The 27,676-nt window shown below is 71.0% G+C and overlaps 3 protein-coding genes across 9 annotated transcripts; 2 read left to right on the top strand and 1 right to left on the bottom strand.

The window, feature by feature from the left end:
* The first annotated feature begins 551 nt into the window (after positions 1-551).
* CASQ1 (calsequestrin 1) lies at positions 552-6,619 on the top strand. Of its 4 annotated transcripts, XM_080609227.1 has the most exons (11): positions 552-1,480; positions 2,452-2,536; positions 3,102-3,202; positions 3,295-3,406; positions 3,647-3,720; positions 3,799-3,929; positions 5,263-5,308; positions 5,442-5,496; positions 5,590-5,690; positions 5,773-5,847; positions 6,116-6,619. In XM_080609227.1, the coding sequence occupies exons 1-11, from the start codon at positions 1,244-1,246 to the stop codon at positions 6,269-6,271; spliced, it is 1,173 nt and encodes a 390-aa protein (XP_080465353.1). In that variant the 5' UTR covers positions 552-1,243; the 3' UTR covers positions 6,272-6,619. The 4 variants fall into 4 exon arrangements, 3 of the variants coding, with proteins under 3 accessions (XP_080465353.1, XP_080465355.1, XP_080465354.1); XM_080609229.1 differs by lacking the exons at positions 552-1,480; positions 2,452-2,536; positions 3,102-3,202; ... (1 more) ...; positions 3,647-3,720; positions 3,799-3,929 and adding exons at positions 4,171-4,384; positions 4,510-4,572; positions 4,604-4,903 and having other exon boundaries at positions 6,116-6,615; XR_013944458.1 differs by lacking the exons at positions 5,263-5,308; positions 5,442-5,496; positions 5,590-5,690; positions 5,773-5,847; positions 6,116-6,619 and adding an exon at positions 4,604-4,895 and having other exon boundaries at positions 3,799-4,572.
* A 68-nt stretch (positions 6,620-6,687) lies between these two features.
* Positions 6,688-12,564, top strand: PEA15 (proliferation and apoptosis adaptor protein 15). The gene is made up of 4 exons (XM_080609230.1): positions 6,688-6,827; positions 9,679-9,852; positions 10,887-11,042; positions 11,166-12,564. The coding sequence occupies exons 2-4, from the start codon at positions 9,681-9,683 to the stop codon at positions 11,228-11,230; spliced, it is 393 nt and encodes a 130-aa protein (XP_080465356.1). The 5' UTR covers positions 6,688-6,827; positions 9,679-9,680; the 3' UTR covers positions 11,231-12,564.
* Positions 12,565-12,746: 182 nt separating this feature from the next.
* DCAF8 (DDB1 and CUL4 associated factor 8) lies at positions 12,747-27,600 on the bottom strand. Of its 4 annotated transcripts, none has more exons than XM_080609223.1 (13): positions 27,477-27,600; positions 22,718-22,788; positions 21,785-22,458; positions 21,019-21,159; positions 20,561-20,655; positions 18,935-19,045; positions 17,014-17,086; positions 16,377-16,434; positions 16,144-16,251; positions 15,588-15,718; positions 13,971-14,090; positions 13,753-13,869; positions 12,747-13,653 (listed from the first exon to the last, which is right to left on the bottom strand). In XM_080609223.1, the coding sequence occupies exons 2-13, from the start codon at positions 22,764-22,766 to the stop codon at positions 13,537-13,539; spliced, it is 1,794 nt and encodes a 597-aa protein (XP_080465349.1). In that variant the 5' UTR covers positions 22,767-22,788; positions 27,477-27,600; the 3' UTR covers positions 12,747-13,536. The 4 variants fall into 4 exon arrangements, with proteins under 4 accessions (XP_080465349.1, XP_080465351.1, XP_080465350.1 ...); XM_080609225.1 differs by having other exon boundaries at positions 12,747-13,650; XM_080609224.1 differs by lacking the exon at positions 27,477-27,600 and adding an exon at positions 26,141-26,262.
* Between the last annotated feature and the right edge of the window lie 76 nt (positions 27,601-27,676).

The following is a 27,676-nucleotide window of genomic DNA, read 5'->3' as shown; positions in this document are numbered from 1 at the left end:
GTCCCCAGGGCCGTGTGCTGGTGACCCCACACCCAGCTCCTTATTTTTAGCCCCCACCCCGTGTGCCCCCCCCCCCGCTCCGTCCCCTCGGCTCCTCTTTCCTTCCTTAATATGGAGCTGGAGCGGGGACGAGGGGGAGGGGGCTGCAACCCCCCCCCCGGGGAACCTCAGCCCCCCCCCCCCGGGGACCCTGAGCCCCCCGGCGGGTCCCCGCACCCCCACCGTGTGCCCAGTGCATGTGGGGGGGGGGACACACAGGGGCTGCCACGCTGTGCCCCCCCCCCCGTCCCCTTTGCTCCCGGAGCCGCTGCGGCGCTGGGGAAGGGGCTGTCCGTGTGTCCGCGGGTCCGTCCGTCTGTCCCGCACCCTCGGGCCGCGTCCCTCTGTCCCCTCCTGTCACCACCACCCCCCCCCGGGCCGGAAGGGGCCGTGTCTGTCCGCCCCCCCCCCCCCCTTCCCCTTCCCCGGCACTGGGGCTGCGGGTCCCGGCCGGGCTGCGTCCGTCCGTCTGCCCGTCCGTCCGTCCGTCCGTCTGTCCATCCGTCCGTCCGTCCGTCCGTCCGTCCGTCTGTCCGTCCCTCCGTCTGCCCGTCCGTCTGTCCGTCCGTCTGTCCCGTCCGGACGCCTCTGGCCCTAAGTGTCCGGGTTGTCCCCCTCTGGCTGTCATCCGGGCTGGGGGCTGTCTGTCCGGCTGTCCGTCTGTCTGTCCGAGCGCCCCGTCCCCGTGCTGTCCGTCCGTCCGTCCCCGTGCTGTCCGTCTGTCTGTCCCTGTTCCATCCGTCCCCGTGCTGTCTGTCTGTCTGTCCCTGTTCCGTCCATCCCCGTGCTGTCCGTCCGTCCATCCCTGTGCTGTCCGTCCGTCTGTCTGTCCCCGTGCTGTCCATCTGTCCACCCCTTTGCCGTCCACCTGTCCGTCCCCGTGCTGTCCGTCTGTCTGTCCCCGTTCCGTCCGTCCCTGTGCCGTCCGTCCGTCCGTCCCCGTGCTGTCCGTCTGTCTGTCCGTGCGTCCCATCCCCGTGCTGTCTGTCCGTCCCCGTGCTGTCCGTCTGTCTGTCCCCGTTCCATCCGTCCCCGTGCTGTCCATCTGTCTGTCCCCCTTCCGTCCATCCCCGTGCTGTCCGTCTGTCCGTCCCCGTGCTGTCCGTCTGTCTGTCTGTGCGTCCATCCCCGTGCTGTCCGTCCGTCCGTCCGCCCGTCCCCACCCCACAGCTCCGTCCTCGTCCCTTCTGCCCCCCCCCCGGCCATGTGGGGCTGGGGGCTGCTGCTGGCCCTGCTGGCCCTGGGGGTGCCGGCCCCGGGGGGGGCGGAGGAGGGCCTCAGTTTCCCCAGGTACGACGGCGCGGCCCGCGTGCTGCCCGTCACCGCCAAGAACTTCCGCGCGGCGCTGAAGCGGTTCCCGGTGATGGCCCTGCTCTACCGCGGCCCCCCCGAGGGGCGGGCGGCCCAGCGCCACTTGGAGATGGAGGAGCTCGTCCTGGAGGTGCGGGGGCACCGGGGGGGGGGGGGGGGGGGACACTTGTGGGTGGGGGGGGGCATCAGGTTCGGTGTGGCACTGGTGGGGACTGGGGGATGCTGGTGGGATGGGCGTGCAGGTGGCACCTGCAGCCGCGAGGCACTGGGGGCACTGGTGGGGACCTGGGGGCACTGGTGAGGACCTGGGGGCACTGGTGGGGACCTGGGGGCACTGGTGGGGACCTGGGGGCACTGGTGGGACAAGCAGCCCCAGGGGGGCACCGGCTCCTGAACAGCACTGGGGACACTGGTGGGGTCACTGGTAGGGAACTGGGAACGCTGGTGGGACAGGCACCAGCACCTGCATGGCACTGGGGACGCAGGGAGGGACCTGGGGCCACTAACAGGGACCTGGGGCCACTGGTGGGGACCTGGGGACACTGGTGGGACAAGCAGCTGCACCCACATGGCACTGGGGACACTGGTAGAGACCTGGGGACACTGGGGAGGACCTGGGGACGCTGGTGGGACAGGTGGCTGCCCGGGGGCACCAGCTCCTGCAAGGCACTGGGGACACTGGTGGGGACAGGGGTACACCAGTGGGACACTGGGGGGGACAGGAACCAGCACCGGGGACGCTGTGACACCGCGGGAGGGGACACCGGGCAACCGGGGGGCACCGGCACAGGGGACCCCGCGGGGACGATGGCACCGGGTGCCACCAGCGTGGCGTTGGGTGGGGACAGCAGGGACCGAGGGGACGCGGTGCAGGGCCGGGGGGGGGGTGTGGGGGGGGGGCTGTATCTGCCCTCTCCATACTTGGGCTGGGGACAGGCGGGGCCACACACCCCCCCCCCCCCCCAAAAATAGCCACCGGCCCGGCCCCCTGCCGGCGTCACCGGCCGTGGGGACACAGGGTGAAGGGACGGGGGGATATGGGGGGGGGGACAGGCGGGGGGGGGGCTCTGTGGCAGGTGTCCCCACGTGTCCCCCCCCCAGCTGGCAGCCCAGGTGCTGGAGGACAAGGGCGTGGGGTTCGGCCTCGTGGATGCCCAGAAGGAAGCGGCCGTGGCCAAGAAGCTGGGTAAGGGACGGGGGGGGCACCCCATGGGGACCCTGCCGGGGGGGCAGGGGGTGTCCTCCTGGGCTGACACCAAGGGGAGGGTGCAGGGACCCCCCCCACGTCCCTCCTATAGGTGTTTGGACCCCCCCAAAACCAACAGAGTCCCCCCCCCCGCCTCCCAGCCAGGCACAGGGACCCCCCCCAATGCGCCCTGCCTGGCACAAGGACCCCCTTGGGCCCCCCCCCCCACCTGGAACAGACCCCCCCCGTCTCTTTCCCCCATCAAGGAAACTTTTGAACTCCCCCCCCCCCCCAGCTTTTCTCATCCAAGCATTGGGACCCCCCTTGCCCCCCCAGATCCCTCACTGAGGCACAGAGACCCCCCCCCCCCTTGCCCGCCCCCAAATGGCCCAGACACCTCTGTACCCCCGACCCGTGAGAGGAACCCCCATGAACCCCCCCCCCAAACCATGGACAGCCCCATGCCCCCCCCTACCTGGCGCAGGGACCCCCTCAGACCACCCCCAGCTTGGCGCAGGGTCCCCCCAGGGCTGAGTGCCCCCCCCCCCCCCCGTGCCCCCCCCAGGGCTGACGGAGGAGAACAGCATCTACATCTTCAAGGAGGACGAGGTGATCGAGTACGACGGGGAGCTGGCGGCGGACACGCTGGTGGAGTTCCTGCTGGATGTCAGTGCCCCCCCCCCCCCCGCGAACCAGGGGACCCCCGTGTCCTGACCCCCCCCCCCCCCAGCTGTCCCTGACCCCGACGCTGCCCCCAGGTGCTGGAGGACCCGGTGGAGTTCATTGAGGGCGACCACGAGCTCCAGGCCTTTGAGAACATCGAGGAGGACCCCAAGGTCATCGGCTACTTCAAGAGCGAGGACTCGGAGCGTACGTGGGGTTGGGGTGCCCCCCCCCCCCATCCATCCATCCGTCCATCCATCCATCCATCCGTCCATCCATCCGTCCATCCATCCGTCCATCCGTCCATCCGTCCATCCGTCCATCCGTCCATCCATCCATCCGTCCACCCACCCACCCACCCACCCACCCATCCATGAGGACCGGGGGGCCGGGGGGGGGGTCCCGCTGGCCCCGTCTGGCTGCTGGGACCCAGCCCTGCTCCCCCAGACTTCAAGGCTTTCGAGGAGGCGGCGGCGGGCTTCCACCCCTACATCCCCTTCTTCGCCACCTTTGACGCCAAGGTACCGGGGGCCCTGTCCTCGTGTCCCTGGGGGGGGGGGGCTCCCGGCCAGGCCCAGAGCCCCCCTCACCCCCCCCAGGTGGCCAAGAAGCTGACGCTGAAGCTGAACGAGATCGACTTCTACGAGCCCTTCATGGAGGAGCCGCTCACCCTCCCCGCCCGGCCCCCCAGCGCGGAGGAGATCGTGGCCTTCGTGGAGGAGCACAAGCGGTGGGGATCCGGCCCCGGGCCCGCGCACAGCCGGAGCCTGCCCCGGCTTCCCCGGGGATGGGGCTGGTTGCCAGGGGGAGGCGGTTGCCATGGGGATGGTTGCCAGGGGGCTGGTTGCCAGGGGGAGGCGGTTGCCACGGGGATGGTTGCCGTGGGAGGTTGTTGCTATGGGGAGGTGGTTGCCAGGGGGTTGGTTGCCAGCGGCGGTCACAGCCGTGGGGATGGTTGCCATAGGTAGTGGTTGCCATGGGGATGGTTGCCATGGGGATGGTTGCCATGGGGATGGTTGCCATAGGTAGTGGTTGCCAGGGGGTGGTTGCCACAGGGATGCTTACCATGTGGAGGTGGTTGCCATGGGGAGTGGTTGCCATGGGAGGTGGTTGCTATGGGGATGGTTGCCATGGGGAGGTGGTTGCCGGGGGGCTGGTTGCCATGGGGCTGGTTGCCATGGGGAGGTGGTTGCCAGGGGGTTGGTTGCCAGCGGTGGTCACAGCCATGGGGATGGTTGCCATAGGTAGTGGTTGCCAGGGGGTGGTTGCCACAGGGATGCTTACCATGTGGAGGTGGTTGCCATGGGGAGTGGTTGCCATGGGAGGTGGTTGCTATGGGGAGGTGGTTGCTATGGGGATGGTTGCCATGGGAGGTGGTTGCTATGGGGATGGTTGCCATGGGAGGTGGTTGCCATGGGGAGGTGCTTGCCAGGGGGCTGGTTGCCGTGGGGCTGGTTGTCATGGGGAGGTGGTTGCTATGGGGAGGTGGTTGCTACGGGGAGGTGGTTGCTATGTGAAGTGGTTGCCATGGGGATGGTTGCCATGGGAGGTTGTTGCCATGGGGAGGTGGTTGCCAGGGGGTGGTTGCCACAGGGATGGTTGCTATGGGAGGTGGTTGCCATGGGGATGGTTGCCATGGGGAGGTGATAGCCAGGGCAGTGGTAGCCACAGGGATGGGGGATTCCTGAGGCGTGACACGAACTTGTGAGGCCTCAGCGAGTGTGGGGGGGGGGGCGGGGGGGACATGGTGCCAGTGGGGTGGGGGGCGGGGGAGCCCCCCGGGTAGGGGTCCCGGGCAGGGCAGGGTTAACGCCTGGGCGCTGCAGCCTTAATCCCAGATCAGCCCCCCCCCCCCCCCCCCCCCCCCCCCCCGTGACCTCAATCCCACTGGGAAGTGGGGGGCTCAGGGGCCACCCCCGAGTTGCACAGGGGCCTCAGCCCCTTCTGCCCCCCCCCCCAAGCTGATGCAGCCCCCCAGCATCCCCCCCCCAAAAAAGCAGAGCGCTGGGAGGGGGGGATACAGGTCTGGGGGCGCCTCTCACCACCACCCCCCCCCCTTGCAGAGCGACGCTGCGGAAGCTGAAACCCGAGAGCATGTACGAGACCTGGGTGAGTTTGGGGGACCCCCCCCCGGCTGGGTCATGACCCCATTGCTCTGTGTGTGTCCCCCCCCCCGGTGCCTCCCTGCGAGGTGACACCAGCCCATGTGTCCTGTGTCCGTCCCCCCCCCCCCCCCCCCCAGGAGGATGACATTGATGGGATCCACATCGTGGCCTTCGCAGAGGAGGACGATCCGGGTAAGTGAGGGGTCCCAGCGGCCCCGTGGCCTTGCAGGGGGGCACGGGGGGGGGGGGGCCCTCATCCCCTCTCACCCCTGTCCCCCCCGCCAGATGGGTTCGAGTTCCTGGAGACCCTGAAGGACGTGGCCCGGGACAACACGGACAACCCCGACCTCAGCATCATCTGGATTGACCCCGAGGACTTCCCGCTGGTACCACCCCCCAGCCCCCCCCAGGAGGGGACACGCTGCTGTGACCCCCCCCATGGGGCTGACCCATGCCCCCCCCCCCCAGCTCATCCCTTACTGGGAGAAAACCTTCAACATCGACCTGTCCCGGCCCCAGATCGGGGTGGTCAACGTCACCGATGTGAGTACCCCCCCCAGGAACCCCCCCCCCCCGTGGCACCGGTGTCACCGCCTCACGCTGTCCTGCCCCCCCCGCCTTGTCCCCGTCCCCTCCCCATCCCACAGCCCCCGTTCTGTCCCACGGCCTTGTCGCGTCCCCGTCGCGCCGTCCCCCTGCCTCACCCCACGGCTGGTGCCCCCCACCCCGTCCCCTTCCCCGCCCCATGTCCCCATCCCGGTGTCCCCATCCCGGTGTCCCCCCCCCCGTGTCCCCATGCCGGTGTCCCCAGGCGGACAGCGTGTGGCTGGAGATGGCGGACGAGGACGACCTGCCGGGCGCGGAGGAGCTGGAGGAGTGGATCGAGGACGTGCTGGAGGGCGAGATCAACACCGAGGACGACGACGATGATGACGATGACGACGATGACGATGATGACGACGACTAGGCCTCCGTCCCCGTCCCCGTCCCCGTCCCCGTCCCCGTCCCCGTCCCCGCGCGTGGCCATTAAAGCCCCCAAAGAGCCAGGAGCCAGGCTGTGACCGTGGGGACACGCTGGGGACACGGGGGGGGGGGGGAGATGGGGGCCCCATGTGCGCGTGGGGAGGGACGGGGAACCCCCCCCCCCCGTGGGACACGGACACCCGTGGGTGCCCCCAGCCGTGGCCCTTTCCCACGGTGACGGCCACGTCCCCGGTGGCGGGGGGGGGGGGGACAGTGACGGGGAGCCGGTGTCGTGCCGGGGACACGGCGGCGCGACGAGCTCCGTGCGTGGGGACACCCCCACGGGGGGGGGGGGGTGCCGCGGGGTCGCCCCCGTGGGTGCCCGGCGCGGGCGGGGCCGGGAGGGGGCGGGGCCTAACGGGGCGTGGCCGCAGGGGGCGTGGCCACGGGCTCCGCCCCCCCGCCCCGCCCCGCCCCGCGGCGCGCAGAGCGGCAGCACCGAGGCACCGAGCGGCCGCACCGGCACCGCCACCGCCACCGGCACCGCCCCGAGCCGGCCGGTAAGTGCGGGGCGCGGGCACCGGCGGCACCGGCACCGCCACCGGCACCGGGACCGAACGGGAACGGGAACGGGAACGGGAACGGGAAGGCGCCGCCAGCACCGGGACTTCCCCCCCCGCCCCGGGGCCGCCGCCTCCATCCGGCCCCGGCCCCGCTCCCGCAGCCGGGGGAGGGCCGCGAGTGCGACCCCCCCCCGCGTTAACACCCCCCCCCCCTCCCGGTACGGACCCCTCCCGGTATCGCTCCCCCCCCTCCCCTAACGCTCCCCCAGCCCCCGGTTGCGCCCCCCCCTCCCCGCGATGCCCCCCCCCCCCCCCCCTCCCGGTGATGCTCTCCCGTTAGCGGCCCCCCCCCCGCCCCGGTCCGCGGCCAGCGCCCAGCGCTCGCCCCGCAGCGCCGCGGCCAGGACGGGGTTAACGCTCCGGTGGCCCCGGTGGGACCGGGGATGCACCCCCCCCCCCCACGTTGCCCCCCGGTCCCGCTCGCGGTTTCACTTCCCCTTTCGCTCCGGTGCCCGCGGGGGGGTCCGAACCCGTGACCGCCCGGGGGGGGGAACCGGGGCCCGCGGGTCCCCCCCCCCCCCCCGGTGCCACCCGGTCCCAACGGGGCACGGGGACCCCCCCCCCTCCCCGCCCGGTCCCCGCCCGGTCCCCGCGGTGCCACCCGCACCCCCCCCCCCCGGTGCCACCCGGTACCGGAGGAGTCCCGCCCCCCCCCCATCCCCATCCCCCCCCCCCGGTCCCCCCGATGTCCCCCCCCCGCCCCCGGCCCCGTGTCCCCTCCCCCGGCGCGTGATGCGGCCACGTGCCCCGGGCCGGGCTGGGAGCGAACTGGGGCCAAACTGGGGCCGAACTGGGCCGAGCCGGGGCGGCGGCGCCACCGGGGGCCGCCTCTTCCGCCCCGCGGCCCCAGGAAGGGGAGGGCTGGGGGGGGGGGGGGGGGGCGGAGGGAGCGCGACCCCCCCCCCCCCCCTCCCCACGCATCCCCCTGGGGTGCCCCGGGGCTGCCGGGGAAACTGAGGCAGGGAGGTGCTGGGGGGGGGGGCACGGCCAGAGGTGCCCAGCTGTGCCCCCGGTCCCGGTCCCGGTCCCGGTCCCGGTCCCGGGGCGGTGGCCGTGGGGCCCGCTGCCCCCCCCCCCCCCCCGGCCCCGCGGGGCCGCCCCCGCCGTGACTCAGTTTCCCCCGCGGGGGCCGGGCCGCGGCTGCATTGTCCCCAGCGGCACAAAGGGGCCCTTGTGCCCCTGCCACCGGGGGGGGGGCGGTGCAGGGGGGGGTCCCCAAAATGGGGAGCCGGGAGGTGCTGGGGGGGGGGGGGCACTCCTCAGCCCGCACCCCCCCCGTCCCGTTTCTCTCCCGCCGGACGATTTCACCCCGGGGGTGCTGGACCCCAAAAATCCCCGGGAGGGGGGGGGTTGGGGCCGTTATTTGGGGACCCCCCCTACACCACGGTTGTGTCCCCCCCCCCCTAAATCCAGCGCCCCCCCCCCCCCCGGGCCGCGATGGACGGAGCGCGGGAGACAAAGGCGGGAAGGAAGCGGCCCCCCCGCATCCTGCCGGCCCCCCCCGGGCCCCCCCCCGCCCGTAGCGGGATTTGGGGCAGCGCCCAAAACGGGGCCGGGCGGCCCCAGCGCCCCCCAGACCCCCCCGGGGGCACCCAGGGGTGGGTGATGGGGAAGGGGGGGGGGGGCAGCGGAGCCTCCCCCCCCCCCCCCGATCGCTGTTCGGGACGGGCCACGCCCCTCGTGCATATTCATGAGGCGATTTGCATATGGGGTGAATGGGAGGGCGGGGGGGGGGGCCGGGCCCGGGACAGCGCCGGGGATGGGGGGGGGGGCACGGGATTGGGGGGGGGGGGGGGGGAGCGAGTGTGCAAGGGCTGAGTCATGGGGGGGCTGGAGGGGGCTGGGACACGCGTGTGCACACGTGTGTGTGTGTGTGTGTGTGTGCCCACGGGTGTGCAAACGAGGGGGGTGCCCACGCGTGGGGGGCGCACACCTGGCTGCCTGTTCACATGCGTGTGCGCGCACGTGTGCGCCCGTGTGAGTCCGGGCGCGGGGCCGTGGGTGCGGGGGTGTGCGCGCAGGGTGGCTCCGGGGGTGGTGGGGTGGGGGGGGGGGGTGCACGTGTCGGGTGGGTGGCGGCGTGCGTGTGTGCACACGTGTGCCCATCTGTGCCCTCCCGCACGGTGCCAGCACCCGCCAAGCACCCATGGGTGCCACGAGCGGGGTGGGGGCTGCGGGGAGGAGGGGGGGGGGGGGCACCCAAAGGCCAGGCGGGTGCTGCGATCGCCACGGCAACCGCATCCCTGGGTGGTCGCCACGGCGACCGAGGTGCAGCAGGAGATGGGGGGGGGGGACAGGGTGACTGGGGGGGGGGTGGGGTCCCCATCCCCATGACCCCCACCCAGGGCTGGGGGTGCCCCTGTCCCCCCCCCCCCCCCCAGCCCTGGGGTGCCCCCCTCTGTCCCTGAGCCATCGTGGGGGCGATGCGCTGGGCGTGCAAGGGGGGGGAGGGCGCGCTGGGGGGGCCGTGCCGTGTTGGGGGGGGTATGTTGTGCCGGGGGGGGGCTGTGCTGTGCCGGGGGGGGCCGTGCCGTGCTGGGGGGGGGGCGTGCCACGAGCAGGGGGGGCTGTGCAGGGCCCCAGCGCGTGCGCCCAGCGGGTCCCTCGTCCCCAGCCCTGTCACATCCCGTGAGCATCACATGAGTCACGGCCCAGCGGAGCCGGGGAGGGGAGGGAGTGTGCGTGTGCGTGTGTGTGTGTGTGTGCGTGTGTGTGTGTGCGTGTGTCGGGGGGGGCACCGGGGGGGGGATGGCTGAGGCCGGGCCGCTCGTGACGCGGGTGGCGCCAGCCATGGCCGAGTACCGCAGCCTCCTGGAGGAGCTGGCGCAGAACATCACGGCCGAGGACCTGGAGCAGCTCAAGTCGGCCTGCAAGGAGGACATCCCCAGCGGCGAGGGCGAGGCCATCGCCACCAGCCACCACTGGTTCGCCTTCCTCGAGAAGCACAGCAAGCTGGACAAGGGTGAGCCCCCCCCCCCCCGACCCCCCCCCGCCTCGGCCCCCGGTCCCCGTCCCTTGTCCTGGTCCCCGTCCCCAGCCTCTCCCCAGCAGCCCCGTCCCTCCTCCGTCTCCTTTCCCAGTCCCTGTCCCGGGCTCTGTCCCCTGCCCAGGTCCCCGCCTGTCCCCATCTGGGCCCCGTCCCGGTCCTCTGACTCCTTTCCTGGTCCCCTGATCCCAGTCCCCACCGCTGGCTGTGGCCCTGCTCCCTGTCCCCTCTCCTGTCCCCTGCCCCTGTCCCGTCCCCTTTCCCAGTCCCCAACCTTGGTCTCTGCTCCCCATCCGTGTCCCATCTCCTTTTCTGCTCCCCGTCCCCGTCCCCATCCCTGTCCCCTGTCCTGGTCCCTGATCGCTGTCCTGGTCCCCATCCCTGTGCCCGTCCGTGTCCCTTTCCCCCAGCCCTGTCCCCTCTCCTGCGTTCAGTCCCTGTCACCTGCTGCTGGCCCCGGTCCCTGTCCCCTGCCTTGGTCCCCAGCCCTGTCCCCGCACCAGTCCCCGTCCCTGCCCCTTGTCCCCCCTTCCAGTCCTCGTCCCCGCTCCCTCTCCCTGCCCGGTCCCATCCCCAGCTCCTGCCCGTCCCCAACGCTCCCTGCCCCCATCCCCAACGCTCCCTGCCCCCATCCCGACACCCCCTGTCCCCGTCCCAATGCCTCCTGCCCCCAACGCCCCCTGTCCCTGACGCCCCCTGTCCCCAACGCCCCGTCCCCGTGCTGACGCCTCCTGCCCCTGACATCCCCTGTCCCCATCCCGACGCCCCCCCGTCCCCATCCCGACACCCCCTGCCCCCATCCCAATGCCTCCTGTCCCCAACGCCCCCTGTCCCCATCCTGACGCCCCCTGTCCCCATCCCAACGCCCCGTCCCCATCCCGACGCCCCCCCCGTCCCCATCCCGACACCCCTCCTGACTCCCTCCCAACACCCCCGGTCCCCATCCCGACGACCCCCGTCCCCGTCCCGACGCCCCCCCCGTCCCCGTGCCGACGCCCCGGTGCCCGCAGCCGACCTGTCGTACATCGAGCACATCTTCGAGATCTCGCGCCGCCCCGACCTGCTGACCATGGTGGTGCAGTACCGCACCCAGGTGCTCAAGATCTCGGAGGAGGACGAGGTGGACACCAAGCTCACCCGCATCCCCAGCGCCAAGAAGTACAAGGGTGAGCCCCGCGCCCCCCCCCCCAGCCCCAGGACCCCCCCCCCCCCAGCTCGGTGGGGACGCACACAAGCAGCCCCCCCCCCTTCCCCGGTGACCCCCCCCCCCTCTCCAAATGTCTCGGCAGACATCATCCGGCAGCCCTCGGAGGAGGAGATCATCAAACTGGCCCCCCCGCCCAAGAAAGCCTGAGGGGGGGGCGAGGAAGAGGAGGAGGAGGAGGAGGAGGTGGGGGGAGGCTGCGGCCCCCGTGTCCCCCCCCCTGCCGCCTCTCCGGCCCTGGGGCTGGGGCGGGCGGGGGGCGGCACGGTCACTAACAAAGTCTTAATGCCCCCCCCCCCGCCAGGGCCGGGGGCGGCTCTGCGTGTGCGTGGGTGTGCACGTGTGTGTGTGTGCGTGTGGCTGGGGGGGGGCGGCTTTGCTATGCCCAGGGAACCCCCCCCCCCGATGCCCAAAGCCCTCACTGGGAGGGGGGGATAACAAAAACAGGGACCCCCCCCCTCCTCTCTAAATTATGGCCGGGGGAGGGGGGAAACTGGCACAGGGCCCCCCCCCAAAACGCTGGGGATGGGGACAGGGACCCCAGAGCACGTGGCTGGGGGGGGGCACAAGGACGAAGGAGGGGGGCACGTCGGGATGGAGGAGAGCGGCAGTGCTGGATGGATGGGGGGGGGGTCCTGCGCGGACCCCCCCGGGCAGGCTGGAGGCTGAGGAGGTTGTCAGGACTCAGCACCGGGGGGGAGGGGAGGGGGCACATTTGCAGTGTGCCCCCCCCCGCCCTGGGGGGGCTGCAGTGGAAGGGGGTCAAGGAGGTGACATGGAGGGGGGGGCAGTGGGAGCCCCTGTGCTGGGTGGTGATTTAATGGGGGGGGGGCACCCCAGAGCCCCCCCCCACCCCCCTCAGTGCACGGGGGAAAGCTCCAGTATAAGACCCCCCCCCAAAAAAAAAAAAATAAAGCTCCACTTTGCTTTGAGGGGGAGGGGGGCACGCAGAACTGGAAGATCCCCCCCCAAAAACCAACCAGGCTGATGGGGGGGTCCTTCCAGCCTCCCCCAGCACTGTACTGGGGGGGGGGCAGAAATGGGCCCAGCCCCCAGCAGCGTGCGGAGGGGGGATCGGGGGGGGGGTGTCAACAGCTCTAGCTACTAACCTGGGGGGGCTAGCAAAGCGGGGGGGGGGGTCACCGGAGAGAGTTTATGTTAATATATTTTATTTAATAAAAGCTAAAACCCGCAGAGCGCCTGCGTGCGGCCCCCGGCTCGTGTGTGTGTCCCCCCCCCACGCTTACCGGCCCCAGAACGGCCCCCACCCCCAAAAAATCCTCTGTCTCTTGTTGCAAAATGACTGTTTGGGACCCCCCCACCCCGCGATCCCACGGGAGGGGCGTACCTGGTGCCCCCCTGCCCCGGCTGGGACGCGGGGGGGGGGGGGGGGCAGCACCGTCCCTTTCCCCCCCCCCTCGCCCCCCCCCCCCGACCGCGCTGACTGTGTACAGCTCCTATAAAGAGATGGAGATGAAACCCGCTGTGGAGGGTCGCGTGGCTCTGTGGGGGGGGGGGAAATTGGGGTGAAAACACAGCAAAAAGGGGTAAAATAGAACTGGCGGGGGGGGGGGGGCAAAGTGCTGGGTCGGGGGGGGGCAAAGTGCTGGGGGGGAGGCGAGGGAGGAGGGGAGGGGAGGCGAGGGAAGGGGAGCCGCAGCCCTCGGCCTCTCTCGGCTGGCTTTTATTGCATTTATATATAATATATATTCAAACTTTTACAATAATTTTAACTTGATAACATCCAAGTTCCATTTGGTTTTAATACATATAAAATTAGGCCTCTACGAGCGGCGGGGAGCCCTCGCCGCCGCTCCCCAAAGAAGAAGAGTTCTCCTTAAAAGTAACAGAAAATTAAAGGACCTTCCTGCCCCCCCCCCCCCCCACCCCCCCCAGGCTCCGGCCACTGACCTGGGGGGGGGGCGTGGGGGGGGCCAAACCAAGTGCAAATCACTGATATGTACAAACTAGACAAGCATCTCTCTGCAAACACCCCTGTGGGGGGGGGAAAGGGGGGGGACACCGGCCAGAGCCCCCCCCCCCAGGCTGGGGGGAGAGCCCTGAAGAACGCGGGGGCTGGTGTGGGGAGGGGGACAGGGGCCGTATCCCCCCCCCAGCAGGAAGGGGAATGGGGAGGGAGGGGGCACTCCTAGGGATGGGGTGAGGGGGGGGGCACGCTCCTGCTGGGAACTTCAACGCAAAAATCCCCCCCCACACACTCCCTCCCGTCGCCACGGGGGTCCTGGGGAGGGCAAGGTGCCCCCCCGCCCCCCCGGGGGGGCTGCGGCGCTGTCCCCACGGGTGGGCTGGGGCTGCGAGGCTGAGGAGGAAGGGGCAGTGGGGGGGGGGAGGTGGGGGGGTCCTTAACATGTCAATAAAAAGCTCAAAGTGTTAGTAGGGAGGTGCCCGGAGCCCCCCCCCGCCGCCCCGGGGCTCGGGGGGGCTCGGGGGGGGGCTCATGAGGGCATGCACTGCACCCGGTCCGGGCCCTCCTCCTCGTCATCCGAGGTGTCGGAGGAGCTGGGGGACTCGTCCGAGTCGCCGTCCGGCGCCCCGGGCTCCCGTCGGCGCTGCTGGGGGGGGGGCGAGAGGAAGGGGGTTGAGGGGGGAAGGAATTGAGGGGGGGGGGGGCACGGTCCCGGTGCTCCCCGGGAGGACGAGGAGGCACCTACCCGGTGGTGACGCCGCTGCCGGAGGTGGTGCATGAGGAACCAGAGCATGTGGCTGTCGAACATGTCGGTGTGGTGCAGGCTGTCCTCGTCCCGCTCCAGCTTGTTCTTCTTGATCACCTGCGGCCGCCCAAAATTCGGGGGGGGGGGGGGAAGGAAGGGGTCAGGGGCTGGGGTCCGCGAGCCCCCGCCTCGCCCCGGGGGGCCGGGGGTCTTCTCACCTCCTTGAGGCCGGTGAGCTCGGTGGGGTTCTCGGCCGTGGGCGCCCAGATCTTGACGTCGTGGTCGAGGCCGCTGGTGGCCAGGACGGGGAGGTGGGGGTGCGGCTCCAGGCAGTTCACCTGGGGGGGGGGACAGGGGGGACACGGGGGGGGACACAACGTGATGGCCGGCCCCGTGGGGACCGCAACCAGCACCACCGGTGAGGCCGGTGGCCCCCCAACCCGTCCCCTTGTCCCCAAAGCGGGGGGGGGCACAGCGGGGCTGCCTCGTTAGCCCGAGTCCTTAACAGGGGAGAGATGGAGGCGACCCCAAACCCGCTGGGGGGGGGGGGCATTGCTGCAGTCCCGGGGGCTGCCCGTGCCCCCCCCCCTTCCCCACGCCACCAGCCCCTGGGCCGCTGCCAGCGCGGAGCCGTCCCCGCGCCGCGGCTCCCAGGGCTGCGAGCGGAAGGCAGAAAGGGCTCGGTGAGCCCTGAATAATGCACGGGGCGCCCGGCGCTGAAAGCCCGGCACGGCGGGAGCAACAAAAGAGGAGGGGGGGGAGAGGGAAAGAAAAGAGAAAACCCAGAGAGAAAGAAAGAAAAGGGAAAAGCCAGAGCCCGGCAGGGAGCGGAGGGGACAGCGGAGGAGCCCGGCCCGGCGAGGGAGCCGCAGCGCGGCCGGATCCTGCCCGGTCCCGGTGGTGCTGGCTGGGGGTGGCAGTGCCAGCGGCCGCCAGGCGCTGGCACGGGGCCGCGGCCACCCAGACAAAAGGCGACTTGTGGGGCTGGCGGGGGAGCGAGCGCGGGACCGGGGTGGCCGCAGGGAGGGTGCTGGGGACGACGAGGGACGCGGGGACGCGACAGAGCCACCCGCAGCCACCTCGGGACCGGCCCTGCACGGGGAGCCCCCCCCCCCCCCCCCCCCTCAATGCCCACCCAAAACCTGGCACCCGCAGCCCCAGGGGTGTCCCCAGGGCGTCCCCTCCTCTCCCGGCCCCTGCGCCCCTTGGGGACAGGCAGTGCCTGAGCACCACCGAGCCTGCTCTGGCTCTCAGCCCAGTGGGGGGGGGGGCCCAAAATGGGCAAAGCTCCCCCCCCCCACCCCAGCACAAGCTGGTGCGGAGGCAGCGGCCGCCTGGGACCTGACCGCAGCCGGCCCAGAGCCTGGGAAATTCGGCGCAGGGCCGGCCCCGGTGCAGCTGCGGCCTTTTCCTGCACGCCGCGCAGCTGCAAAACCCCCGGGGAGCAGCGCCCGGAGCCGGCCCCGCAGCTCGGGCGTCCCCACGGCTCCGCGGCCTTTGCTTACGAGCACCCAGCGGCGATTTTTACCCTGATTTATTCCCCACCGGAGCCGTTTGGGAGCTCGGCTCCCCTCCGAGCAGCGCCGGGGCAGGGCAGCTCGCGGCTCCCTGCCCACAGCCGCGGGGACGGTGACGCCGAAGCCCGCAGGACGGCGGGGAGGCGCTGAGCACCCCACGGACGCGGCTGTGCGAGCTGGCACGGACCCTGCTTGGCTTCTGGTGGGAATTCAAGGGTACGTTGCGGAAAGGGGAGGAAAAACGGTGCAGGAGCGAGGAACCGGAGGGCAGCCGGCGGCCCGGGGGGACGCGCGGGGCACAGCCCCAGGCGAACTCACCACGCCGCCCTTGTCGCCCTCCATGAACTGCACGATCTGGCAGGACGATTTCTCCCACAGGAAGATGTGGCCGCAGTCGCTGCCGCTCACCACAAACTCGCTTTTGGGGCCGTAAAAATTGACGCCTTTCACTGCGAGGAGAGAAACAAGCAGCCCGAGGCCATCAGGAGCCGGGCAGCGCTCCCTGCCATGAATTCGCTTCCTGCCTGGCAGCCAGTGAGTTTCCAAGGTTACCGGCGTGGATCTCTTCCGTCCCCAGACACATAATAGCTCATTCTTTGCAAGCCCAAGAGTTTGTGTTACGGGTCTTTGAGAGGAGGATGAGACGCGCGGAGCTGCAGAAACGGGCTCAAAGCGGGCGTTTACCCACCCCGGGCTGCTCTGGGGACGGCTCCCCAAAACCAGCCTGCCCCAAAGCCTCGGCCCAGCCCCTCGGCCCCCCGCCTGCTGATGGGGAAAGGGCTGCAGAGGTGGAGGGGCTGGCAGAGAGCCGGGAGAAGCCTCCGAGCCCCGTCCCTGCTGCCTGCAGGAGCCGCCCCGGCCCTGCCGCCCTTACCCGTGGCGTTGTTGCGATGTCCCTTGTACCTCTTGATGTACTCGGCCCCGTCGCTGTGCGAGGAGTTGAAGAGATAGATGTCCTCGTCGTTGTAGCTGGCCAACAGCTCTGGAGTGAGAAGGAGGAGAGGTAGCATCGGGGGTGAGCCCGTGGAGGTGGCCCCTGCCGCGGCACCGTGCTGCCGCCGCGGGGCTCCGGGCGCCGCGGGGCCGGCGGGGCAGGGCTGTACTCACCCGAGCCGTCGTGGCTGTACACGAGGCAGGTGATGTTAGCTTTGGACTCGCTGTTTACCTAGGGAAACCACACACAGCTCCCGTCCCATCTCCTCCTCCTCCCTCCGAGGCCACAACCCGCACCGGCCGCGCGCTGCGGGGCTCGGGGCGCGCGTTACCGCTCCGCGGCCACCTTGCAGCCAGCACCAAGGCGCTGCGCCTTCCTAAGCCGGGGGTGGGCTTTACGGACACTGGAAGATTTGGGTCAGAAAAAAATTAAAAAAAAAAAAAAAAAAGCCAGGCCGTTTGTCCCGGCTTCCCTCGCTGGTTTCCAGGCAGGAAGCCCGTGAGAGGCTTGGCCAGCGAGCGCTCCTCGGCCTCTCCTCAGCGCAGCTCCCCGGGGAGCGCTCTGCGGATCCGGCCCCACCGCAGGCTCCGTCTGTGCCTTGCTCGCCCCACAGCACCACGGTGCCCTGCAGCCACGCGTCCCCTGGGCTCAGCACGCCCTGAGCCAGGCACAGAGGCGGCACGCGGGGGCCACGGGGCCACCATCTGCCCGGCCACGATGGCCAGCGAGAGCCGACGGCCACCGCTGGACGTCCCCGCGGTGCCCCAGCCTCGTGCCCCAGCCCGCCGCCCCACGGAAGCGAGCGCTCACCAAGTGGTGGGGGCAGAACTTCTTCAGCACGCCGTTGTTTTCGTTCTCGTCTATTTTCCGCTGGTCGTAGATCCTGGGGAGGGACGGCAGACGTGGGACACTCGCCCGAGACGCGAGCGACGCTCGGGCAGAGCCGAGGAGCACGGAGGGCAAGCGCTGCCCACCCCTAGGGGCAGGAGGCAGGGACGGCTCTGCCCCACCGCGGAGCTGCCACCTCCGACCCTGCTCCGCGGCCCAGACCCGCCCTGATGCCGGCCGCAGGCTCCAGCCCTCGCCGGGGATCTGCGGAGCTGCAAGCGGCCGGGGCTGGCAGAAGTCGCGGCCAAAGCAGCTTAACGTCACCCCTCATTACGCTGGGGGCACCGTCTGGTGGCACGTGGCAATGTCAAAGCCCGGGTGCACAGAGGCCACGGCCTGCGCTCGGGGTTGTCAGCCCGGAGACGGCTTGGCAAGGGGGACGTGACCGCCGCCACCCTTACCCTGGGCCGGCCTGGACTCCTCGGGGTCCCTCGGGAGCGCTTAACCTGACGTGGGAGCGCACCGGGAGCCGCCCCGGGCAGGGCAGGGCAGGGCAGGGAGGAGGAACGTGGCTCAGGACACGGCAGGGAAAGGCAGCAGAAAGCAGGAGGGAGGGGAAGCTGCGCTGAGGGCTCTTCCGAAAGCCGCTGAGCTAGCTCGACGCCGGCGCTGCTGCTCGTGAGCAGCCTGCAGAGCCCACGTGTGAAGTGTTTGCGTGCCCGGCGCCCCGGGAGATGCTGCCGGCACGCCAGACGCCCGCGGGGGCTGTCGCTCCAGGGAGCTGACGCTGCACGAGCAATCCCGGCGGCGGGGAGCCGCGGCCCCAACGCATCCGCAGGGAGCCGAGCGACACCGCGGCTCCGCTGAGCCTCGGGGAGCCGCAAAGCCCACGGGGTGGCTGCGAGGGAAGCCTTCAGGCAAAAGCCTCGGCTCTGGCTGCTGGCACTGCTCGGCGGGGGGCTCAGCAGCCCTTCTGGAAGGCCTGGAAGCTCGGGGCAGGACACGGGCAGGAACCGAGGGGAAAACCAGCCCCGTGCACTGCAGGTGCCTGTGCTGGAGCTGCTCGCCGTGGGCCATGAGCCTCTGCCAAAAGCAGGTGCCAAATAATCGTGGTTTATCCCCCCCACCAGCTCTGGCAGCCAGCTCCAGCACAGGAGGACGCTGCCCTGAGCGCCTCAGAGGCCAGAGAGGGGAGACCTGAAGGCAGCAGGGGCGGAGGAAACAGCCTGCAGCTGGGGGGCGGAGGATGCCCCGCGGGATCAGAGCTGCGCGCGCCGTGCCTTCGGCTCCGCGGGGGAACAATCCCTGGCTGGGGGCTTCATGGGGAGGCAGGGGCACGAGGGGAGGACGTGGGCTCCCACTTGCAAAGCCACAGCGCCGTGGGGATGGGAGGAAGAGGAGCTGCAAGGGCTTCCCAACGCAGCTCTGGAGGAGCTTTCGACTAAGCAAGTTCAGGAAGATTTTAATTAATTCAGAGGAGGAAGAGTCGGGGGCTTGCATTTGCCACTTCAGGAGCTCAGCCCTGCAGAAGCCAAGAGCTTCCCTGAGCCTTCACCTCGCCTCTGATGCGAACAGGGCACTGCGGGCCGGCTGGGGGCCGGGAGGAGATTTAGCTGGAGCTCGTTAGGAGAATCGCTGGGCCCTGGGGGAAGGCTGTCCCGGCCCCAGCGCGCGCTGGACGCTGGATCCCAGCGCTAAACCTCAAAGGATCCAAATCCTCCTCTGCTAATCCCACTTGCCTTCGTGCTGCTTATGGGAGAACGGGCTTTGGAGGCATTAATGGTTCGAGCCACCAGTGGTCCTAGGGGGGGACGTCGGAGCCGGCTGGGCGCCTGGTGAGCCCCCCGGGGACGCTCACGTCCGTTTTGGGGGCTCGGCTCGCCCAGCCTCGGCACAGACTCACCTCACAAACTGATCTCTGCCTCCCACAGCAAACTGGTAGGTGTTAGCTGGGTTCACGTAGATGGTGTACAGGCCCACCTTCTTCTCCTTTTCCTTTGTCACAACCAGTTTCCTTTAAGAGATGAGGAATAATAATAACAAAACAACAAAAAAAAAATCCACCTCGAATTCAAAACAGGGTCCAGATGGGAAATGCAGGAGCTCCGCGAGCCTCTTACTCACTCCCAGAGAAAAAAAAAACAACACAAAACCAGCAAAAACCACCCAAGCATTTCAGCTTCCAAGCCGAAGCGAGCACATGCTCTGTCTGCGAGTCAAATAGCGCAGAGTGAAATCATTCCCTGGCGTTTGCCTCCAAAAATGTCTGCAGGGTTTCACGGCCCAGGCTGAAGCCTGACGGAGCCGGACAGCCAGCGGCGAGAGCGGAATCAGCTTAACTCCAAAGCCGAAACCCTCCGCTGTTATTTCCCCCCACCCGTCTCGCTGTAACAAGGCCCAGATTTAACGAAATCCGACGCGCTGCCGCTCCCCTCCCCCAGGAGTCTGGGCTCGATATTTAGGCTCTGCAGACACGAACACAAACCCAGGCAGCATCCTCGAGAAGGAACAGCGAGCTCCAAAGCTCGTCTTTCTCCTAATTATACCGTTCGGCTTAATGAAAGATGGGAGCTGCCTACGGGCTGCCTGCGCGCCCTGCCTCCGGCGCGGCTCCCCCTGCGCACGCCGACGGCTCCCTGCACCGAACCCAAACAGCGGCGTGGATCCCCGCGAGGGACGAGGTGGGGACAGACCCACCGCCGCGTGCTGACCGACGGCCGCCTTTCCAAACCGACCTGCAAACGGGGAGGGGGGGGGGGAAGGGACGAGGATTAAACGCCCCAGCGGCAGTTTTTGCCCTGGTGATGAAACAGATGGGCGTACGGCCGCAGGCGGAAGCGCTTGCACGCACAAATAAAACCAAAGCGCCCGGGGACGAGCTCCGAAGCGCTCGGTTTTAAGCAGGATCGGCTTCAAAACAATACCCCGCTACGCTGGAAAAGTACCGCGCCGCCAGAGCCGGGCGGCTGTTGGAATGCCCGCCGCGGATTCAGCTTGGAAGCTTGTCAGGAGCGCCAGATCCCGCTGCCGCGCAGGTTACGGTGCAGCACGCACCGCCCAGCCGCTCGCTAATTATTGTTTTCCAATTAACCGCGATAGCGCTCGTGTGATGAGCGAGTCAGACAAACTCCGGGCTCTGCGCTGCTGCCAGCACGGAGGGGCTGCGAGTCGGCAGCCTCTGGGCTGCTCCCCGAGCACCCGGAGGAGCCGGGGGCCAGGACCCACAGCACCGGCGTGACTGCTGCCCCCGAGCTGAACGGGCCCCGAGGGGCCTCATCCTGCCGGAGGATGCAGGTTCCAGCACCCTGATTAACGAGGCTCCCAGCCACATCCTCGCGCAGCATGGCCGGACCCGCGTGAGGTCGTGACGCCGCTCCCCCTGACCCAAAAGCTCTCCTGCCTGATCCTGCCTCGCGCACGATTTTAACGTCCCAAGCCCAGCAGCAGGACCCTCAGCCCCGCGCGGCCGAGCGAGCCTCGCCCTCCCCCCCCCCGTTCTCGCGGCAGGAGCAGGGAGAGAAATACTCACGAGGCAGGCCGGTCTTGCCGCAGATCAATGGTGAAGACTACAGCATCTTCACCTGCTGATAGGAAAGTGCATGGAGAATCCGGTTCTAGGGCCAGCTGGAAGATAAATACTCGGGCATTGGTTCCCTTTTCACCCGACAAAGCGGTAAGATTCCTTTCTCCCAGTAAACCACCAACAGGAGCCCCCAAACCCCGCAGCCGCGCGCTTGTCCCGCTGCTTCTTCACAGCCCCCAGAGGCCCTCCTCGTTCCGCGCTGCTGCTGCCCAAGAGCGACGGGCCCTCGCCCCTCGGAGATGAGGGCAGTCGGTAAGAAACATTTAAGGACCGGTCCCTCCACGGCCGCCCGAGGGAGGCACGGCTCTGCCGTCGCTATTCCCGGCAGCCTCGTCCAGCGGGGAGGGCCCGCGGGCGTTACGGGGCGCGGGGCCCCCCCCCCGCGGAGGCCGGTGCGGGCTCACCTTGTGCGAGGCTCCTTTGTGCTGCGCCACGCGCTTGGTGTTTTTGCAGCACTGGGTGGCGGAGAGCTCGGCCACGCGGACCTGGCCGTCGCGAGCGCACATGGCTAGCGTGGAGTCGCCGCTGTTGGGGAGGAACTTGGCCTGCAAGAGAGCAAGCGGAGGGGCTGCTTTGAAAGCCAGGGCGCGGGCGGGCGCGCGTACGCGTTAAGGACCAGAGAGGACGGGACCCGGAGGGACGCATCCTCACGCCCTGCCCTGTCCCGGGCCCCGGCTCGACGCGCTGGGTTGGCTGAGGGATCACCCCGGCTCTTTTCGGAGAGCCGAGAGCACGGTGGGGACGTGGGAAGGCGCTGGTGGTCCCGGCACCCATCCGGGCTGCGGCTGCGCGGGGCCGAGCCCGATGCTCCGGGCCCCCTCTGGCGGTGGCAGAGCCGTGGCCCGGCACCGCACGGCCCGGCACCCTCCGGCTGCTCCCAGAGCTGGGGCTGGGGAGTCCCAGCCGCGCGGGACGTCCATCCCGGGCAGGGCGCCGCGGGACGGCAGATTTTTAGGGCACACTGGGAAGTTTTGGTGGCTGGTTACCGCCGTCGGACCCTTCCAGCCAGCCCTTAGCTTCAAAAATACGCTTCTCCTGCCCTGCGCAGCGTCACAGGGGGACGTCGCGCAGGCCCCTGCAGCGGGTCAGCGCCCGCTGCGCCACAGAGGGCCCGGAACAGGCTCTCCCCAGCACCCCGGACCCCGAGGACCGTCCGCACGCCCTCCTCACCTGGAAGACGTTGCTCTTGTGGCCGCTCTCGAACTCCAGCACCGGCTGCCTGCGGACCCAGTCCCACACCACCACTTTGAGGTCGTCGCTGCCGCTGGCCAGCCACGTGCCGCGCTGGTTAAAGTGCAGGGTGTTGACGCAGCCCGTGTGGCCCTCGAGGCCATGCTGGAGGCGGAAGCGCTGCACGAAGACGCGGGCGCCGCAGGCCTCGTAGACAAAGCGGGAGCTGGAGCCCAGCTCCCTCTCGCGCAGGGCGTGGACCGCCTGCCAGCGGGGCTGGGGCAGCGCCGTGGTCTCCGAGGACACCCAGTCCTCCAGCGCCTGCTCGTCGTCCGAGGAGTCTTGCTCGTGGTTGGCGCGTTTGCGCTGGGCGCGGCGGTGGGACCGCTGCTCCTCCTCTTCGTCCTCCTCCTCCTCCTCCTCCGAGTGCGACCGGTCGAGGGCCCGGCTCTCCTCGTTGATGGAGTAGTGCCCCGTGTCGTCCATGCTGTCAGAGTCCTTCTCTTCCCCCGAGCTCTCCGTGTCCGTGTCCCGGCTCTCGGTGCTGGTGCGGTTGGGCCCCACGTCGTCTCCCGTCAGGCTCAGGCTGAGGTCGGAGGCCTCCACCTCGATGCCGGAGGAGGTTTCTCGGCCCTCCTCAGCCGACATCTCCTCCGGGCTGCTGGACAAGCTGCCTGCGCAGTGCAGACGACGCCGTGAGCCTCCCCGGCACAGCCACGTCTCCCAGGGCCCCCCCTCGCCGGGCAGGCGGGCAGCGGGAACGAGCCCCCGGCCATCCAGCCTCTGCTCTGCGCCCAGCGCCGGCCCACAGCACCCGACTTCACACCGAGTCTGTCCCCGTCCCCGTCGCCTCCGACCGCTGACGTCTCCCAAGGCGCCCCTGGGGACACCCCGCTGGGACAGAAGCCCCCTCGAGGGGCAGCCCGCGCTCACCGTTGACGATGTCCGTCTTCCCGTCCATGCTGCTCCCCCTGTCCGACATCTCGCTGCCCCGCGCGCTCCCCCTGAAAGCGAGAGGGAAGGAGCAGAAGCTGGAGCTCGGGCAGCCGGCAGGGGCAGCGACCAGAGCCCCCCCCCACTCACTCGCGGCCGCTCCCGAGGGCTCCGCTTCCTAAGCGGAACGTCACCGGAGGGACCCCACGCTCCTCGGGGAGCTCTGTCCCCAGGCGCGCTGCGTCTCGGTGCCCCCCTGCACCCCCGTCCCCGCTTCGCCCCGAGGCCAGCGCTTTGCCCCGCTCGGAGCACGAGGAGCCGGCGGCTCTCCCCGCAGCAGGACGGCCGCCCCGAACGCGAGCCGCAGCGCCGGGAAACGTCTCAGCACCCGCAGGCCGTGGGCAGCCAGCTCGGAGCTGCTCGAGAGGAGTTGTTTTTTATTATTATTTATTTTTTCCGACCCCCAGCGACAGGTTTTAAAACCTCTCCCCACGCTCAGAGCCCTCCCGGCACCACCGAGGGGCCGCTCTCCCCCTGCCGCCGAGGGGACGACGCTGCCGGACGGGGCGAGCGGAGCTGGAGGCAGCCGGGGCCGTCCCCCGTGAAGTGCCCCGGGGGGGGCAGCAGCTCCCGCGGGTCCCCCCTCACGTAGAAACCGCGGCGAGGGCCGAGGGCTCCCTGCAGCCCCGGTCCCAGCGCCGGGCAGCGAGGCTGCGCCGCCCCCGGGGGGGGGCTCTGGGGGCCGTCACCTCGCCGGGGCACGGGAGGAAAACAAAGCGGAGTCACGAGCGGCAGCGGTTCTGCCAAGGCGGCGGAAAAATAAAATAAAAAAAAACATTTTACGTAGGCTTTGCTCGTTCTTTGCTCTCTCCGTCTATTTTTAGGCCCTTGTTGGTGCCCCGCTGGCACGCGGGGTGGGGGGGACGCCCGGACGGGAGCTCCCATCGGGGCTTAACCAGGGACCCCACCAGCCCCGGCCCCACAGAGCCGGGGGCCAAAGGTGGCAGAAGGCCCCGGTCCAGCCGCCCCCAGCCCGGAGGAGCCGGGTGATTTAGGAGCGGGCTCGGCCTCCGCCACAACCGGGAGGCGAGGGGACGGAGCGAGGCCCAGCTCGGCGCGCGCCGGGGCTGGAAGCCGGCACGGGCAGCGTCAGCGGGGCGCAGCGGCCCCTCCGGGGACACCGCGGCCACCCCACGGCCCCGCGGGGACACCCGGCCGTGGCGGAGGCTCTCGAAACGCGGCAGCGCTCGTAGGGACGCCGAGTTGGTGCCCCCGAGCTCGCCGCGAGCCTGAGAGCCGCGGCCGCTCGCTCAGCACCGGAGGCGGGAGCGGAGGAGGGAAAGACGAAGGAAGAAACGGAGGGAAAAAACGAAGCGGGGTGCGCAGCTCCTGCTTTAACCGCTCCCCGGCGGGGCCGCCGGCACCACGCGACGGCCGTGAACCGAGGAGAGGGAAGGAGAGGAGCCGGGACGTGGGCACGACCCCGAGCCTTGGTCTGAGCGCCCCAGCTCAGCACCTGCGCAGCGGGGAGAGGCAGCACGAGGCCGCCCCGCGCCCTCAGGTGCTCAGCACCCTCCTGCGCACCGGGGCAGGGCGGCGCTGGCGCCCCGAGGCACCGGGGGATCGCCCGCGGGGTGACTCGAGCTGGCCCTGCGGGGGGTCGGCTGCGGACCCTGCACGGCACCGGAGCTGCTCCCGGCGCTTGCCGTCCTGGGGCAGGGCCGGATTCTGCCCAGTTCGGAGCCCCACGGGGCTGGGTCTGCGTTACCTCCGCGGCGGCTCCGCTCCCGCAGGGCGCCGTCACCGGGCCTGCCTACGGCGCTGGCCCCGGCCCGCCTTCCGCACCCGGGAGCTCTGAACAAGCCGGCCCCGAGGGGTTGGGGCTGTTGGCGTCTCGGGGGGGCCGGCCCCAAAGCAGGCCCCCGAGCCCGTTGGAGGCCCCGAGCCCCCCGCGGCGCTTCGGGGCCGGAGGGGGGCAGGCGGGGAGCCCCAGAACCCAGCCCGGCGTGCGGGACGAACGCGACCCCGGCTGCGTGGATCCGCGGCAGGGAACGAGGGGACGAGGGGACTGCGGCTGGGGCTGGCACCAGGAGCCCCGAACCCCCCGTCCCCGGCCGGCCGGGAGCTGCGGGGACGCTCGGCGCCCGCCTCGAGGCCTCTCGCGGGGAGAGAGGGAGGCGAGCGGGGCGGCCCCCGGCTCGTCGCCGGCCGGCCGCCGTTACCGGCGGCCAGAAGGAAGGAGGACGGGCAGCGGGCGCTGGAACGGGCCCGGCCAGATCCCCCCCCCACCCCCCCGGGGGCCGCGCTGAGGTTTCTCGGGGGCCGTTTCCCCCCCCCGGGGGATTTCCCGGCCCGTGTCCCCCAGGCGGCACCGCCCGGGACCCGCCGCTCGCTCCCACGCCGGCACCGGGGGATGCACCACGGGGGGGGGGGGGGGGGTTAGGGCTGGAAGCCCGGTGTTTAACGGGGCCTAACCGGGCGTTTAACCGGGTCTAACGGGGCCCGGTTGCCTCCCTGAAGGCGCTCCCCAGGGGGACTGGGGGGGGGGTTCGGTCTAACTGGGAGTCCCTCGCCCCCCGTTTCCAACCCCCCCCCAGGCACCGGGACGCCCGGGGGTCACCCGCGCTGCCCGGGGGTCACCGCGCTGCGGCCTCGCACCGCGGTTTCCGCCGGGTCCCCCCCCCGCCCGCGCCGGGCTCCTCGGAGCCGCTTCTATTTAAGGAAAGTTTCCTCATCGGGACGGGACGGGGGCGGCCCCGCTCCTACGGGGGGGGGGGGGGGGGGCTCCGGGAGCCCCCCCGAGCTCCGACCCTCCTGATCTTCCCCCCCGAACGGTTCCAGTGGGGGGGGGGAGGGGAGGCCGCTGCCACCTGCGGCCCCCGAAATTTGGGGAACCCCCCTCGGATCCCCCGCGCCCAGAAAGCCGGGGAGCTCTGCCTCGTTACGGGGTCACCGCGGAGCCGGGGGGGGCACTCATTAACACCCCCCCCCCCATAATCACAGGGAGATCCCCGATTCCTATTTCTCCCCTGATTAATTTCTCCTCCCCAATTAATTTCTCCCCCCGATTAATTAATGGGTCCCCACGACCCCCTCTTTGGGGACACAGCACCCGCAGCCGCCCCCCAGACCCTCGGCGCCCCCCCCAGTTCCCGGGTGCTTCACCGGGGGGGGGGGGGGGGGGGGGCGGGGGGGTCCCAAGGGGCTTTTCTTGGTGGGAGACGCGCGTGACGGCGAGGCTCTGCCCCTAATTAACTGCGGTTAACGAGGCTCTCGGCACGCAGTCCACTCCTTTCCCACCCGGCGGCTCCCCGGGGAGGGGTACGGGGGGGGGGGACGGGACGGAGGAGATCCCAGTAAGGCCCCGCGCCCCAGTTTAAAGCCCTAACTGGGAGGCAGCGCCGAGCCCCGCGCCCGACTCACCTGCGGCGGCGGCGCCGAGGGTTCGCCGGCAGCGGTCGAGGCCGGTGGCGGGCAGGGGGGGGGGCTGGGGGGGGTCCCGGCCCAGGAGACACCGGGGGGGACACCAGGGGACACCGGGGATCGTCCTGGAAGGGGGGGGGGGGAAGCCCCAGGGGTGACACGGGTCGGGGGGGGGGGAGGGCGGTGGGACCCCCCCGGTGACCCCCGTCAAGGTGTGACAACGCCCCGGGGGCTGCAAGGAGCAGCGGGGGAGGGGGACGGGACCCCCCCCGCGCCCCCTCCTAAGGGCCGGAGGGGACTTTGGGGGCTACGGGAACTGCCCCTGAGCGCCAAAAATACCCCCCCCCCCCGGCCCTGGGGGCAAAAATAACACCCCCCCCCCACCCAAACGCTCCCCGTCACGCACAACGTCCCCACACGGGTACTCGTGGGGGCGCAGGGACCCCCCCAGTGCTCCCCCAAAGCCCCCCCCCAGCAGTGAGACCCCCCGGGGCAGCAGACCCCCCCCGCCCCCCCCCCCCAGGCAGGTCCCCGGAGCAGCACGAACACTCTGGGCGCCCCCAAGAGGCTCAGCACCGCCTGAAGGCAGCGGGGACCCCCCCCCCAACCCCCCCCCCAACCCCCCCCAACCCCCCCAAAATAAAGCCCACGACCCCCTGGGAAGGGCACGGAGCCCCCCCGTGGCCACACGGCCCCCATGGGGGCGGCACAGCGCCCCCCCCCGCCGGACACCGGGACCCCCCCCGGGACACCGGGCCCCCCCAAAAAACAGCCCGGGGGCAGCAACGGAGGAAGAGCAGCCCCCCCCCCGGCGCCCCCCCCAAAAGGAACCGGCGACTCCATGGGGACGGCGCAGCCCCCCCCGAGAGGCAGCGACACCCGGGACCCCCCCGGATCCCCCAGACACCCCCCGGAACCACCGGGGCCCCCCCAAACGCCCCCCCGGTACCAGCTTGGTCCCCACAGACCCCCCCGGGACCCCCCCAGTACCAGCAGGCCCCCTCCCAGGACCACCGGGGCCCCCCCAGACCCCCCCGGGAGGAACGGGACCGCCCCCCAAACACCCCCCCGGGACCCCCAAGACCCCCCCCGGCCCAGCCAGGCCCCCCCCGTGCCCCCCGAGGGCCGATAACGGCACGGCGGGACCTGACCCCCCCCGCCCCCCCCAAGGCCCCGGGGCACGGGGGGGAGGCCTCGGGGACCCCGGTAACGGCGGGGGGGGGGGTACAGGGGGGGGCAGGCCGCCGCCACCGGGGCCAGGCCGGGCCCGGGAAGGGGAGGAGGGAGGCCCCGGCCCTCCCGGGGGCCCCGCCCCGCCCGGGGGCCCCGCACCGACCCGACTGCCGCCGCCGCCGCCGCTCAGGCGCTGCCCCCGCGGCCCCCGGCCCGCAGCGCCATCTTGGAGCGCCGCCTCCGCGGGACGCTTTACGGCGCCGCGCCGCGCTTTACGGCAACGGCCGCCGCGCGACAGCGGCCCCCGCCCCCCCCCTTCCCCGGCGTCGCCACGGCAACGGCGGCCCCGCCCCCTGCCGGGCC

The sequence above is a fragment of the Anser brachyrhynchus genome, assembly GCF_964034855.1.
Source record: "Anser brachyrhynchus genome assembly, contig: SCAFFOLD_523, whole genome shotgun sequence".
Taxonomy (NCBI): Eukaryota; Metazoa; Chordata; class Aves; order Anseriformes; family Anatidae; genus Anser; species Anser brachyrhynchus.
Note: the sequence above shows the minus strand (reverse complement) of the source record. Positions and strands in the feature narration are given on the sequence as shown.